Source organism: Mugil cephalus, chromosome 21 (assembly GCF_022458985.1).
Source record: "Mugil cephalus isolate CIBA_MC_2020 chromosome 21, CIBA_Mcephalus_1.1, whole genome shotgun sequence".
Classification (NCBI taxonomy): domain Eukaryota; kingdom Metazoa; phylum Chordata; class Actinopteri; order Mugiliformes; family Mugilidae; genus Mugil; species Mugil cephalus.
This window is the reverse complement of record NC_061790.1, coordinates 19,580,159-19,596,072: the sequence shown is the minus strand read 5'-3', so window position 1 is coordinate 19,596,072 and position 15,914 is coordinate 19,580,159. Positions and strand designations below refer to the sequence as shown.

General features: G+C 42.1%; 1 protein-coding gene across 2 annotated transcripts in view; it reads right to left on the bottom strand.

Moving 5' to 3' along the window:
• mdn1 (midasin AAA ATPase 1) overlaps positions 1 to 15,914 on the bottom strand; it is a 66,752-nt gene that overhangs the window by 39,994 nt on the left and 10,844 nt on the right. For both annotated transcript variants that reach the window (XM_047573091.1, XM_047573092.1), the window contains exons 12-39: positions 14,947 to 15,042; positions 14,704 to 14,816; positions 14,184 to 14,332; positions 13,992 to 14,052; positions 12,401 to 12,612; positions 12,211 to 12,314; positions 11,980 to 12,124; positions 11,554 to 11,650; positions 10,123 to 10,236; positions 9,791 to 9,938; positions 9,598 to 9,705; positions 8,170 to 8,321; positions 7,841 to 8,019; positions 7,067 to 7,275; positions 6,527 to 6,673; positions 6,309 to 6,450; positions 6,079 to 6,213; positions 4,932 to 5,070; positions 4,352 to 4,484; positions 4,085 to 4,215; positions 3,790 to 3,928; positions 3,484 to 3,598; positions 2,845 to 3,108; positions 2,549 to 2,746; positions 1,758 to 1,966; positions 1,555 to 1,677; positions 1,227 to 1,424; positions 762 to 869 (exon numbers count right to left, since the gene is read on the bottom strand). In XM_047573091.1, coding sequence (XP_047429047.1) covers positions 762 to 869; positions 1,227 to 1,424; positions 1,555 to 1,677; positions 1,758 to 1,966; positions 2,549 to 2,746; positions 2,845 to 3,108; positions 3,484 to 3,598; positions 3,790 to 3,928; positions 4,085 to 4,215; positions 4,352 to 4,484; positions 4,932 to 5,070; positions 6,079 to 6,213; positions 6,309 to 6,450; positions 6,527 to 6,673; positions 7,067 to 7,275; positions 7,841 to 8,019; positions 8,170 to 8,321; positions 9,598 to 9,705; positions 9,791 to 9,938; positions 10,123 to 10,236; positions 11,554 to 11,650; positions 11,980 to 12,124; positions 12,211 to 12,314; positions 12,401 to 12,612; positions 13,992 to 14,052; positions 14,184 to 14,332; positions 14,704 to 14,816; positions 14,947 to 15,042 — 4,068 coding nt within the window. The remainder of the gene's footprint in view (positions 1 to 761; positions 870 to 1,226; positions 1,425 to 1,554; positions 1,678 to 1,757; positions 1,967 to 2,548; positions 2,747 to 2,844; positions 3,109 to 3,483; positions 3,599 to 3,789; positions 3,929 to 4,084; positions 4,216 to 4,351; positions 4,485 to 4,931; positions 5,071 to 6,078; positions 6,214 to 6,308; positions 6,451 to 6,526; positions 6,674 to 7,066; positions 7,276 to 7,840; positions 8,020 to 8,169; positions 8,322 to 9,597; positions 9,706 to 9,790; positions 9,939 to 10,122; positions 10,237 to 11,553; positions 11,651 to 11,979; positions 12,125 to 12,210; positions 12,315 to 12,400; positions 12,613 to 13,991; positions 14,053 to 14,183; positions 14,333 to 14,703; positions 14,817 to 14,946; positions 15,043 to 15,914) is intronic.

Sequence of the window (15,914 nt, the reverse complement as noted above, 5' to 3'; positions counted from 1 at the left end):
AGGCCAGTGGCCAATACCATGAAGACACGCAAATATAAGCTGATCTCTAATGCAAACAAATATAAAAACAAAACAAATATACCAGCAAATTGTAAAAGGAAAATTTAAGGACATCTGTGTGACCTGAATCTGAAGAGAAAGTGGGTCATGCAGCAAGAACACAAGTCGTTTTACAACAGAACGGTTAAAGTAGAACAAGATGGATATTTTGGAATGCCCAGGCAAAATCCTGACTTTAATCCAACAGAAACGTTGCGGAAGGACTTGAAGCAAGCAGTTCATGTGAGGAAACCTACCAACATCTCAAGACTGAAATGGTTATTTACTGAGGAATGAGCTTAAAAAAAAAAAAAAAAAAAAGCCATTGTCCAGCCAGCAGTACCAGAAATATTAAGTTACTGTACAAATGGGGTCACGCAAGATGCTGAAAAACAAGGGTTCACATACTTTTGTAACTCCCAAGAACGTATATATATATATTTTTATGCAGGAATATAAAAAATGCTGAAGGCCTAAAAACATTTTATGCCGAGATTAGATTAGATAGAAATTTTATTTATTTTGTTTATTATGAGCATCTGTCTCTTATTTAGCATATGCACATAAGCACACAGTTGATTAAGTAAACTAGTTTTTTTGAGGCTTGTCAATTCTAGTAAAATTTAAATGTATTTTGTTGTACCGAAACACATTTCTATTATATTGGCAACCCCAAATTAGTCAGTGGTGAAACACTTCGGTGTAACTGAAGAGGAACCTACCTTGTTACTGAACTCCACCATTTTAGCAACAATCTCCTTATCAATGCTGGGGAAAACAGAGTCTCCAATGAACTCCATGTCTTTGCTGGTGAGCTGGTCCACGAAAACCTGAAAACACATCAGCTTTAATGAATATGTAGAAAAAACACTAATTACAAATCACATTGTAAATGCTCTTTGATCGCTTTATCTTTTTCATGGAGCTGTTGAGGGTAATAGAAACTATGTGTGTGTGTGTGTGTGTGTGTGTACATATGCACACATACATAAGGAAATACTGAACATAATCTGGTCAGTTAAAATACAGTTAAGTATTGTTAAATATCAATATTTATTAATTTAAAAACTCTATTGTGAATATAGACTTTTCCAATGGATCATGCAGTGCCTTTTACAGAAGCAATAGATACATATAAGCTAAGTAACTAAAAAAGTAACTAACAAGACACCTTCTCTGTTCCTTACCTGTGTGAATCTGTTGAGGAAGGACTTGGGCAAACCCTTACGTCCACCACCTTGAGTGAAGGGGTTCTGACAGCCAAAGATCTTGGTCTTCTCATGCTGAACCTGGAAGCTCATGCCCAGTTCAGGAATGTAGATTTCAGCACGGTGATCAAAGCAAGCATTCAGACCCTCCAACACTGACTGAGAGGCCAGGTTCAGCTGTTTGCACAAGGAAATATAATTATAGCCAGATTACTATTTGTTTGACAAATGGCTGCTAACAGAACCAGTCTCCAAGCCACGAAATATGTGCACGTCAATTTAAAAACGCCTGACTGGTGGTTCCTACCTCATCCAGGACAACCCAGTGACCAGCCTTCAAAGCAGCCAAAAGAGGACCATCACGCCAAGCAAACTCTCCTCCTTTCCCTCCCTCCACTGGGAGGTCTGTCCCAAACAAGTCAGTAACATCCTGCCAAAGAGTAAACAGGAGTTTTAAGTTTTTGAAATTTGCTTCAGAGCACAGCGGAGGGCTTATGAGCAATGGCTTACCGTTTGTTCTGACAAGTTGATTCTGACCAGGTGGTTTCCAGAAGCTTTTGCCAGAGCTGCCACGAGGCTGGTCTTTCCCACACCGGGCGAGCCTTCGAGCAGCACTGGCCTCTGCAGCTTCAGTGCCCGCAGAAGCCTTTGGGCGTTCACCGCAGTAGTGCCCGCTGCGATCGCATAGTCTGACAGGTTACGGCTTTCAGTCTGAGGCCCTGGGGAGGCATTTGCTTCAGTTATGAGACGTGAAACTCAACTGTATTAAACACACCAAACGAGGGCTTTGTCTTTCCACACAGAATCTTATCTGGGTGTCATTGCGGTTCATTGGTTTAATAAATAAATTGACTGCTCGTCACAGTATGTGTTTGTGGAAGTGTATGACAGCAGACAAGGAGCTTTCTGAGGACCTTAGAAAAAGAGTTTCTACTGATCATCAGACTGGAAAAGATTACAAAACCATCTCTAAAGAGTATGGAATCAACAAATCCACAGTGGAGGAGAGTTAGTTAAGATGACTGTTAACCTCCACAAGAGTGGTTGATCAACAAAGATCACACCAAAAGTAAGGCACATAATAGTCTGAAAGATCACAAAAACCCAAGGTAACTTCTTAGCAAATAAAGGCCTCTCCCACATTGGCTAATGTTAATATCCGTGAATCCATCATCAGGACAACACTGAAAAGGTAAGGACAAAGCCACTTCATTTCCGCCAGTCTGCGGTTTGCTAAACATCATGGACATTTGTATGAGTATGGCCTTCATCTGGGAATGAAGAATCACTTAACTCCATACCTAAGGCAATATAGAAGGGGTCAATTCCAAAGAAGTCTTCGCCCCACTGGGGTTCTCGCAGCAGGCTGCAGTCGTACACTCTCAGGGCATCCAGCATCTCCTGGTCCAGCTTAGTCATCTTGCTCAGTCGCTGTTGCAGGAAGCCCAGGCACAGGCGACGTGCCAGGCCAGCGTTGTCTGCACAGGATACTGTTGTTCCTGCCCAAAAGAAAGAAGCAGAGAGCCAATTACATTTACTAAACACATCTTGCATAAGACATACTCCCAGTGTGAATAAACACTAGCTATCAGCTCACCTGACCCAATGCCATCTATGTAGACCAGGCATGCGGCATGGATGAAGGCGGTGACAGTGTCCAGTCTGAGGTCCCACTCAGCTTCTTCCTCTTCTTCTTCCAGGGCTCCCATGGTCATGAAACCGTCCTCGTCCCGCTCACACACAGCATTGAGAAAGTTAACCCATGAGAGGATGTCTCTGACACTCAGAATGCAGCGCCGGCCAAATTCCTGTCGGGTCAGCCACTCAATGAAGTCTAGCATCAGCTCTGCGATGTCACCACCTGCATTTTATTTAAATAAGCAAGGTTTCCAAAAGTTAATTACATACATACTTGAGCTGAAACAATCTATTATTTCCCTGTCTATTTTTCATCTTGGTGGCAGTGGAACAACTTGTGTACACAACACTGTGATATATCGCATGAATGTTGCAATATGGACTGGTTTGGTTTCCTTCCACCCCTGACAAAAAATGTACACTGTCATCATTCTGATAAGCAAACTGTGCACAGCATGTCTAACAGAGTCAAAATTGCCCCTGGAGATAATATAGTATAGTGATAAAAAATACTCAAACCCGGTGCAGAGATTATGTTAAGAGTGATTCAATATCATGAAATCAAGTCACTGCTTAACACGATGTCACCAGAACCTACCATCAAATGAGAGGCCTGGCCGCAGATTGTGTTGGATGATTTGAATCAGGTCGCTGCGGCTGTTGCTCTGAGGGCACCAGATCTCGGTAAAACGGTTCCTGAGGGCTGGAGAGAGCTGTCCGCAAACAGGTGAACAAAAAAAAAGTCAAAACACATTCATATGTGTTGAAAAGCATGTTAATTGGTACAGACAAATATCCAGAATATCCAGTGCCTTTGTTGCATTAGCAGTTTTACATTTAGTTGCTGTTGTCTTCATCCTACGTTCTGCCGGCAACAAACTGGAAACATTCTGGTTTCATTTACCTCCTTCTTGCCGTAGTCTCCTCCAGGGTTCATGGTGGCGACCAGACGGAAACCTGTGGCCGCTCTGATGAGCTCTACGTCGTCGTTGTCCCCGCTGCCCTTCTCTGCCAGCACAAGGGACTTCTCTGTCTCTAAAACACTGACAGCAAATACAACACAGTGTTGGACAAGGATCTGAGCTCTTAGTAAAAGAAAGGTAAACTTCATAAAAGTGCTTTATTTTGTCATTACACATATGCACAACAAAATTAAACTGGTGTGATGGTGGGACATAGAATCAACTATGTGTGTGTACCTATTGAGCCTTTCCAGAACTGAGTCATCTGCCAGGGAGATCTCATCCATGAGAAACACTCCTCCCTCCTTCATGGCCAACACCAAGGGCCCATCATGCCACTGAAACAGCCGGTTGTCCTCACCAGTAGCCTATATGCACAGAAAACAAGGGTAAGCTCTCAGGACTTCAGAGTTATTTCAAAAATGATATATGAATATGTGAATATATGACCCGAAGCTGATTCAGCTAAATGTCCTAATGTCTCCAGTGTAAATTCATCACTACCTGATTTGTGTGTCTGATGGGTCTCAGGCCTCCCAGGAAGTCAGATGTTTCCATGTGCAGGTGACAATTGACCGAGAAGAATTTCTGTCCAGTCAAAGCCGCAAACAGCTGACAGATAGTAGTCTTTCCACATCTGATGAGAAAACAGAAAAAGGGTGAAGTGTTAGAACTCAGTCAACTCAGTGTCAAACATACGGTTAATAGGTTGATACGCCATTGTGTTACTGGGCCAACATCCATGAGACAAAACTGTGCTGTGTGCAGCTCCTGAATTAAAATGAGTTTGACACCCATGCATTAGTAAATGACTGAAGTCAAAAACGTCTTATGCAAGGTTACCGTGAACTTGACATTTGACAATCAAAATTGAATCAGTTTATCATAGAGGTTGTGCCAAATGTGGATTAATTCTTTTAAAGGGGAGCTTTGTGACCACACAGTCACAGGTTCTCATCCACCCAGACATCTGATCGAGAATGAGTTTTCCCAGCAATTCGTAAGATGCTTGCGTGAGGACAAGGACAATATAACCACAAATACCAAGGCAAATGAAGTATGGTTGTGCAGCTCTGAGTCTTACCCTGTGTCTCCTACGAGTAGGACTGACTCGCCGAATCGCAGTGCCCGTCCTACCAGCACGGCCTGTCTCCTCATGCTCTGCGTCCACACCACGTGGCGGAACTCCTCCGGGACTCCAGCGATGCTGTCGATGAAGGGACCTGCCAGATGAAGCGTCAAACCAACATGATGACAAGTTCCTCAGACCAGCAGAATGGCTAAGATTTACAGGTTTGAGCTAATGCCTTAGAATATGTTTTCTGAAGCCTTAAATGACACATTCACATTACTTGTTTTGTGCAACAAACATACAAAAGGTAGCCGTTGCATAAAAGCAGCCCACGAAAACCTGGAACTCGAGTTCCAGAGAACTTGAGTTTGGCTTCTTTGCTGGAAAAGGTACTAGAATATCTACATATGCAGTAGTTGCCAGTTGTTTTTCTGTTGATCATAGTTTGATTGGGTGATAGTCTATCACACTGTATGCACAGCACAATCATGTGAACCTTGTTTTTGTAGGAACAGTAGCATGGAGTTACAAAGGTAGTTTGCCACTCACTAGAAGTTGAAAAGGCAGGTTAGAATGTGGCATTTTAGAGTTTATGACCAAAAAAAGTCACTAATGAATCTAATTTTTGGATTTGTGACAGTAAGACAGTGATAAACGTAAAAGAGAATGAAACTACAGTGTATCAGTCAGTCAGAAGTTCGACTCTGACAGCTCTGAATCGATCAGCACTCCATTCTTCATAGACATGTCTCACCCTCTGGTTTGTGTCTTTATGGAGAAGGACACTGTACGTAGAAGAATAATGAGCCAAACACATCTCAATACTTAAAGTCTAAAGAAGACCAAGGAGTGCTGCCTGTCATCGCAGTCCACTTAACATTTATGGGACACTTGAAGACTGCACAAGAGGCTTTTTGTGTTTCTGTGTAAATTGTTAAATGATGAATTAAAACACAAGTAACATGGATCAAGATCATGGCCATGAACATTTTGCAGCTGAAACTGTTAAGATACAATTATCATTTTGCCATACAGAAATACAGTAAATAGGAAAAAAGTGCAAGTCAAAATATGTCCACTAGTGGTCTCTCAGGAGTGATCGGAAGAGGACTCAGAGAGCGTTCTGATGGAATCAAGTGTTGGTTAATGGTCTACTCACTAAACTGGCTGGTGACCTGTTTCTGAGAAAACAGGTTTTCAGGGTTAACCGTCCTCTTGAAGTGCTTCTCCAGGATGGATAGGATGGTAGCCTCTTCCTCTGGCTTCCTCACGCGTCCTGCCAGCAGCATGTAGCCTGACAGAGAGGACACCAGTTTTATTTACCATTATTTATTTATTTATTTGTTCATTTCATTCTGATATCTTGACAGAATATCTGGTGAGTCGAACCATCATCTGCTAAATGCTGGAGCCAGTCTCGAGAGGCCTCTGTCTGCTCCTCCAGCCTGTAGCGCTCTGCCCAGCGGAACAGATCTCTGAGGGTGATGAAGCCATGCTTCCCCGCGAACACCGAGGACCCTCTCCGGAGAGACTGCAGGGACACATGTGCAGTCAGGCTTACCCACAACAGGTGGGTATGTAAAAAAAAAAAAGAGTGTTACAGTTACCTGAAGGTCCTGCATGACCTTGACCAGCTTAGTGCAGTAGGACGGAGGCAGGCTACATCTCTGATGGAGGATTGTTTCCAGCTCTGCACTGGGCAGCTCATCAAAGTGCAGTTCCACAAAGCGGTTCCTGAAAGCCCTGGAGAGCACCTGGAGGATGCCAGTTAAAAATGATCACTCAGTTTGTTTGTTTTTAAGTGTCGACTATTCTAAATCAGCCTATCTGTTTTGCAGTTTTGACCTCACAGCTGGTTCTGATGGCTGGGACAAAACCTAGATGTATCAGCTAGGTTTCATAAGTCTGTTATGCTATGTGTTTGTTATGGTGAGCATAGTAAGGACTGTACTTCATCTAAACTGGGTTATCAATGCCATGCTATTCAGGGCAAAATCTACAAAGGAGTTTAAGAGTTGAGAATGGAATCACGATAACAGGATTATCTTCTTCTGGAGTGTCTTGGTCAGTAGTCAACATGTTGCTAAATGACATGATTGATTTGACTGTGTATGTATGAGACCTCTCAGGTGAAATGGATGGTATACCTTTCTGCCACCGTACAGACCAGGAGGATTCTGGGTAGCGAACAGCATGAATCTGGGGTGAGCTTTGATGACTTCCTGAGTTTCTGCCACAAACAGCTCCCTGTTGTCATCCAGCAGTCTGTTGAGAGCTTCAAGGACGTCAGTGGGGGCGAGGTTCAGCTCATCCAGAATGATCCAGTATCCTTTCCTCATGGCATCGATCAAAACCCCTGGCATGGGTACACAAATACACCAATTATTAGAATGGTTCGGAGCCAGAGTTCAACAGTAGTTGTTAGTAGGGGCCTTTTAGGTCCTATGGGTTGAGGGAGGGTCCTCTGTGGATCATCCCACAGATACTTGATCATTTTGGGATCTAGTGAATTTGGAGGACAGGTCAACACCTTGTGCTGTTCTTCATGTTTTTTGAGTTCTTCCTAAAGTGTTTTGGTGTGTTTGTCTATGTCAGGCTGCATCCTGCTGCTGCCATCAAGGAGTGTCACTGCTATGGTGTGGGGTCATGTCTAGCTACATGTCTAAGTTACATCCAACGAATGCCAGGTCCAAAAGTTTCCCAGCAGGTCACTGAATTGTCACAAGATGGTTAATGTTCTTGATTCAAATCATAGCATATAGTTTTGTTTTTTTTGCAATTTTGTTAGGAATAAATTAAATTTTTTTGGTTGTTATACTTGACTAGCTTTTTTTTTTTTTAATTCTATTTACTCTGATTTATCTTTAATGTTATTGTTGTCATTAAGAATGTGAAAGTTCTCTTTGGAAACCGGTTAGTACCTTCTTTGAAGACCAGCTTGCCCCTGTCGTCTGATGAGTAGCACCCGATGTACTCCTGGATGTCAGTATGCTCATGGTTGTTGATTCTCACACACTGGTTACCCGTCGCTGCCGCCAGCCAGCGGATCAGGCTGGTCTTCCCCACAGACGTCTCGCCCTGGATCAGCACCGGATGAGTCCTGAGGGCAGAGCATTAAAAGAGGGTGATGGGAGGGCATATTATCGACCTGTCACTAGTTTCCTAAATGAGCAACTGGACATTTATGGATCCCACTGATTTAGTTGGAAGCTGTGTGCAGGGAGCTCAGACGAGGTGATAGTTCTCCTACCCTGCAGATACCACTCTGGCCAGGTCGTGAAGGTTAAGCTTGACCGAGGCAGTAAGGATGTAGCTGGGGTCCAGTGCTGGTTCCATCTCCCCTTGGGACACCCAGTAGCCCTCCATCTCCACACAAGACTGGCCCGGGGGTGCCTGGATGGGCTGCAGATACATGGCAAAAGGGTTGTTCATTTGTTCAGTTCTGCTGAACATAAAATTATGGTACCAGTGTATTTTAATTATTTAATGTAAACACACAATAAACTCACTGGCCACTTTATTTGGTACAATAGTGAAAAATAAAAGCATCCATATATATATATATAAAAACCTGCACTAATCCCTCTTCTGATGTTGACCTGAAAGAGAGCTGCTAATTCAACTTTTGGACGATGTAGTTTGTGGTTCTGTTAAATGAGATAGATTTATATACAAAAACGTACCAAAGTGAAACCACAATGGAATCAACAGTTATTTGAAACAAATGCACCGTCATGAAGCATGAAGAAGTGGTTAGTACTATATTTCATTCTCCAACAGACCGACCCAGGTCGGGTCCCACAGTGAAGGCTACAGGCCTACTTTCATACCTACTCTATACTATAACACTATACGCTATACAACAAGTCACCTTTCTGTAACAGATAACTCCATGTTGTTAATGTTAATGCACAATTTTTGCACTATATTTATCCTTCCTATGTATATAATACATGTTTACTTCATGTCTCTATATCTTGTACATTTATTCATATGCTAATTTTGTACGTTTTGCTTATACTATTTTATTATACTTTTTTTTTAACTTGGATTTTATTTTATTAATTAATTTATTTTTGAAATATTTTATTTTGCAACTATCTTTACCTATTTTTCTTTTTACTAGTGCTTCTCAAGAGTGTTTCATGCAAGTGAATTTCCCTTGTGGATGCATATAGTCTGTCTAGGTCTACATATAGTATCTATTATGTTCCTGAAAATGTGAAAAACACACTCAAACAAACAGGTTTCCCTAAAAAAGGAACAGCATGAAGAAATGAACCATTCAGTTGAGGTGACATTTAGAAAACTAAACACACTCCATCAGTACAGACTAACAGATGTGCCTAACTCACATGTTAGTTTCTCTCTTCATGTAGCCATGCTAGCAAAGAGAATCTGCAGGAACTATTGGTTTGGTTTTCTGAGATAAGACTTGTACTGCATATGTTTAGGATACTTAATCTGTTATGACAAGAGGTATACACAGAGGAAGTGCCGAGTTTATGATAAGAGCAAATTAAAACAGGAATACAGTATATCAGTAGTAAACTATATGTTTGATAAGGCCCAGTTCTCTGTGCTTAGGTAAAAAACTTCCATAACTTCCACATGCAAAATTTATAATAAAACATGACAAATGACAGCACATTAATGGACCAGTCTGAGGAAGTCTTACATGTTTGAGACATTTGCTGTTGCCCATCAGGATATGCTGACACACCAATTTCTGGACAAGAGGGTGAGAGCTTCTGTCCAGCTGAGTCAGGAAGCTCATGCAGAAACCCTGACAAACATCACAAATTGACAGTAAGTCAAAGGAAAAATTTTACAAGATGCCTTAAAATCCCTTTAGACTGATTATTTCCCACCTCGTAGAGTGAGCGCTGCACGTTGTTGCAGGGGTTTGCGGCCACGTATTTCAGAGCCCTGCACAACGTCCTCAGGCTGTAGTGGGGTCTGTGGCCAGTCCCATCCAACAGGCGGGAGTTGGCTTCTCTTCGTACTGCCAGGTAAAAACTGCACACAAACACATTCATTGAGGAATCCAAAAACTAGTATGAGCCTACTGTGTAGTGTTGAAAACACAAACTCTGTAGCCATTGCTCAACCTGAGAGAGACTTAGGTTTTTGCAACATTGAGCATCCCCAGTAGAGATGTGTATTGTAGACATCTGACGTGCAAGCTTATGTAAAGACTAACCTTATAATGCCACTGATGATATTCCTGTGTGGGTGCAAGCATTTGAGGTAGTCTGAGACAAGGATCCGCAGGTCTCCTTCATTCTCCAGCTCATCTACATAAAGCTCGGTAAACCTGGGGGATGCAAGAAATGCACACATGGTATCCTTTAAATTGAGTGTAATTGAAATTCGAAAGTGACTGCAGATGTACACTGTGCAGTCGACATAGTTTTATATATTATAGCTGTTCACTAGAGATCGACCAATATGGATTCTGTAGGGCTGATACAGATTTTTTATTTTTTTAATTATCAGCATTGGCCCATGTCTGACATGTGCAGCTAACTTTTCTCAGCCAATATCTGGAGCTGATACTGCTTTTTCAACCTTCATTTACATGATAAAAATGACACAATGATAACAAATGTTACAAGTCTCAATTTAACCCAAAACATAAACATTTATTGACCTCAAAGAATATTTAACACATTCATGCATATAAAATAGACAGGTAAAAAGAGATAGAGCACAAGCATTTTCCAGCCTCGGCTGCACCCTAACCCTAACCCTCTGTCCGTGGGGGTGGGGTAATGTATGGGCTGCACAGGTCCACAGCGTCCACAAGGTTTCCTCCTTTGCAATGCCCAACTGCTTGTGGGTATCATCCCCTTATTTTTGTCATAACTAAGTGAAATGCATGCTCGGCCAGTTTGAGATGAAGTAATCAGTTTGGCTGTTGCAGAGTAACAGACAACAGAATCTTTAACACGATTCACAACAATTCTTTAACAAAGTCTAATCTGGCCTTTGCTTTCCTAATGCATATATAGATGGTTGGCTCTTTCTGGTGAAGCTTCTGTATTTGCTCTTGAGAAGTCTCCTCTTCATGGTAGACTTGTGTAATGATACCCCTCTTGGTAGGTTCCTCAGTGGGTGCTTCAAGGGGTTTTTCTTCACCACAGGTTACTGTGAGTCTCTTTTATAAAAATGTACTGAACTGTTCATTTGGCCACTCCTAAGACATCTGGAGAGACCGTCGTTTTCACTTGCATCAAGAACTCCTTTGAATGCATGCTGTAGCTTCACAGCAATCCAAATGAAAATGGCACTCCTGGAATGAACTCCAGATATTTCAGCTGCTTGGTTGATTAAATATTAGAAAGTAAATTCATAAAACTTCTTTTCAGATGATTTTCCAATTTCTTTTGGACCTTGAAAAAGAAGGGCCACCATATTGAAGAGATGTGATTCCTACACCTTTCCTCTTATTTGGGCGTGACTACTCAAAATTAAAGCAAAGAGTCTGAATATGTTTTGGTGAATCAATAAAACAACAAAACGGTGTAAGTGTTCCAATATACAACATGAATGGACCTAACGAATTAAGTAATAATTGGTCTAACATTAGGTCGAAGAATTTTAGTTTGTCTTGACTTCTGCACATTCTCACCTATTTCTGAGGCCCAGGGGCAAGTTCCTTTTGCCCACATCTGTAGCTGGATTCATGCAAGCAAACAGACGAAAGTCTGGGTGGCGGACCAGTGGCTCTGAAATCAAACACCAGGGTCAGTCTGATCTATAATGCTTTACGTTTGAACATGTACACATGTACACACACAGACACATTGTGGATGAATCTGTTGCTCTGAGCAGCTGTCTTTGGTGAACTGAACATGTATGTATTAACAGCTGCAGTATCGCTACTACTGCAACTGGAAATTCAGGGTAAGCCATACTTCAGCGTTTTTCAAAATGCGTAATGAAACACAGCAAATGAGAAACAAAATCTAAATGCATACAATAGACGCTCTTAAACGCATCAAAAAGCACACAAGTGGTGGATCTATTCTTTCTTTTATCACACCCCAGTCCTCACCAGTGTCTCCACGATCCAGCAACACCAGAGATCCGGCACTTCCTTCAAGCAGTCCACTCAGACACTCCAGGGTCTCTGCTGCAGCCAGGTTGATCTCATCCAGAAGGATCCAGTGGCCCTTCTTCACGGCCTGGGCTAATGTTCCCTGGAGAGAAGCACACACAGATCATAACTTCAATAGTCTGATAATTGAGTGTATGTGTGCAGAAATACTTTTTTAAAGTTCTTTACCTCCACAAAGGCAAAGACCATAGCAGTCTCGCAGGCTCGGATCTGCTGCTGGGTCTGACTCAGTTTTGAAGCCAGTGCCTCCCACTGCTCCTGCAGCACAGCAGCTGCACAGACATACATGTATGTTAGCCATTCATTGCACCACATCTGCCCGTGTTCTAACAGTAATCACTCTTACTAGGGGGACTACCATTTGATTTGTCTTGCAGCTCCTTCGCGAGGGCAGACTTGCAAACATGGTCCATGAGCTTGAGAAGATCCTGCCAGCGTTTGCCCCTGAAGCAAGTCTGCACGTGACCCAGGAAAGTCAGGTTCTGCTTCCTCGAGTACGTCTGGGAGAACAGGTCCTCAAAGGCCTCCCGCAGAGGGAGCAGGATCTGCTTGTGGTCTACTGGCTTGTACCTGTAATGGATGATGATTTCAAACTGGAGATTTGTCTCCAAAACTAAACTTCTACCCTTCACCAGCATGATACTGACCAAATCTGCAGTTACATATGCTAGAGTAGAATAGAATAGAAAAATACTTTATTCATTCCCTGGAGGAAATTTGAGCGTCCAGTAGCTTGTACACAAACATACACGGATATCGACATAACACACCAACAAAATCAACATAAGTAATGACAGCAGTAAGAGAAGTGCAAAAAGAAAAGGAGGACCTAGATGTTCCTGGTATGTGAACTGCAGTGAGGCCAGTGCATGTTCCACCTGTGGTCTTAGAAGGTGGAGAAACGGCCTTGCCAGTGTCTTCATAACACACTTCTACAAGTGTCTATGAATGAGAGATGCCTAATATGAAGTAGTTAGGTGGTTGGACCACAGTCTATATACGTACATGGGGGTGTGTATGTGGTTGGATAAGTACAAAGTTTTGCAGGGTTTTATATGATGAAAAACTCACTCTATGGTGTGTATCCTTGAGTATTAACAAAATGATGAGTCCATCAGTCAATCAGTGATGAGTGGGAAACAAATTGCTTGCACCCCCCATGTATGAGCAATGATGCAGACAACATCTTCAACATTTTTAAGGTCATGCCACAGCATCTCAATAGGATTCAGGTCAGGACTTTGGCTAGACCACTCCAAAGTATTCATTTGTTTTTCTTCAGCCATTCAGAGGTGGACTTGCTGGTGTGTTTTGGACCATTGTCCTGCTGCAGAACCCATGTTTACTTCAGTTTGAGGTCATGAACAGATGGGCGGACACATATTCGGGATTCTTTGGTAGAAGCAGAGTTTATGGTTCCATTTATCACAGCAAGTCTTCCAGGTCCTGAAGCAGCAAAACAACCCCAGACGATATAACAGATTTTACTGTTGCTATGATGTTCTTTTTCTGAAATGTGGTGTTACTTTTACTCCAGATGTTATGGACACACGCCTTTCAAAAAGTTCAACTTTTGTCTCATCGGAGTATTTTCAGAGTATTTTCCCAAAAGTCTTGGGGATCATCAAGATGTTTTCTGGTAAAACTAAGACAAGCCTTTATGTTCTTTTTGCTCATCACTTTTTCACACAGGGCCATGTAGGTTTGTATTTTTTTTTTCCTCTGAATAATAAAAACATTCATTTAAAAACTGCATTTTGTGTTTATTTGTCTCATATTTAAATGTGTTTGATAATCTGAAACACAAGTATGACAAACATGCACAAAAATAAGAAATCAGGAAGTGGCTAAGCAGTTTTTCACACCACTGTATGTATCTTCTAAAGACTTATTTGTTGCAAGTAATGGAAGGGTTAATGTCATTAAGGCACAGTTAGTTGTCAACTCACCCTCCGAGGAGGTCGGCGGTATCACTCTGCTGGTTCATGTTCACAACCCGCAGCCTATGTCCTATGTCCATTCATAAATGCAACAATGAATATTTCAATGAGTAGTGGTGACATGTCATTTTTAGTCATTCATGGTACAATTTGTGGCACAAAGACACTACAACATGTGTCTGTGTATAAACCTGAGCTCACCTGTGATTCTGGCCAGGTGTTGTACAGTGGAGGTCTTTCCAGTTCCTGTCTCTCCCACCAGGAGGACAGGTTCTGCCTTGCCCACACACATTGCTAGCTGTTCCAGCAGCACAGCAGAGGGTCGCGTGGCAGCAAAGGTCTGGTTATCCCTGTTGATGGCAACAAAGAAGTAATGTGGTGATTATGCAATCAGTTGGTGCTAAAGTTAAAGCTGAAGCTGTCTACTGGTCACAGTGGAATATTGTATGCTATTATAAAAAGTCACACTGATTTTGCTCCTCGTCCAAAGTTTTATTTTGGCACTGGGAAAGAATCAATCAGAATATTTGGTATGTCCTGATGGCTGGGCCATTAGATGGCTTTGTTTACAATATGTAGCTTAAAATCAATTCAATGTTTATTCAATTTACCAGCAGGGGTCTATTCAGTTCTATTAGTAGGTGAGTGTTGACACAGTGACAGGCTGATGCATATACGGTGCACAGCAGGGTGAAGGGGATGGAAAGGGTGTCCCACTTACAAACTGAGCTGCACTGCTTCGGTCTGCTTTCGACACAGAGTCACTCTTCCCACCGTGGCCTCCATCTCAGTCAGTGAGATGCCAGGCTGATACATCTGACAGAAGTGCTGGGCCTGAAGACAAACCCAAGCCGGACAAGATTTAAAATCACAAAAGTGTTCATGTTAAATTTATTATTATATACTCATCCTGGAGTGTATGGCGTTTCCCCCTCCAAGTCAAAAAGTCATGTAACGCACATACCTTTTCTTTGGAGATGTTGAGTTTGACACCGATGATCTCAGCCATTCGCAGACGATTTTCAGGTCGAGAAAGCATAGCTGTGAAGCAGTCGAGAGCCTGACGAAGAAAGAGATCACAAAAACACACCACACAGTTCAATTCAATTTTATTTATATAGCATCAATAACAATACAAATTGTTTAAAGGTGCGTTTTAGAGAACCCGGCCTGAATCCCTCAGAGCAAGAGCCCTCCCATTTAACAGGAAGAAACCTTGAGCAGAACCCAGCTCATACAGAGCGACCCTAAGGCCAGTCAGGCAGAAACAGAAAAGAGAAAGAAGAGGAGAAGAAAGCAGCAGGAGGAATGAGATAATCACACATCTGACCAAAACTTTGATACAAGTGCAGGATGTAGCTAGATAATGATAATAATAATAATAATAATAATAATAATAATGCATTGGTTTTATACAGCGCTTTATCATAGACATTGAATGCATTATTCATTCGCTCACACAGTCACACCCTGATGGTGGTAAACTACCTCAGTAGTCACAGATGCCCTGGGGCAGGCTGACGGAAATGTGTCTGCCAATGTGCGCCTATGGCCTCTCCGACCACCAACATCACTCACTCGCAATCATACACCAGGAAGCACACACTGGGGTCAAGGTGGGTTAAGTGTCTTGCCCAAGGACACAACGGACAGACTAGGAACAGGGTGGAATCAAACGGCCGACCTTTTGGTTATTGGACGACCGCTCTACCAGCAGCACCCTGCACTTAACTATTTTTGGATTTGTGTATCTTTCCAAACATTTATATAGTATACCATCAAATTGTGTTTTCATCCTTTTTTCGTCAATAATCCATTGTTGGAAGATTCTCTTTAGCGTGATATTTCTTACAGTCCACAGCTTATGGGAATCAGTACATCCATATGTTTCAAACTGTTTAAGTTGCTACTAATAATTATAATGAAATCTAT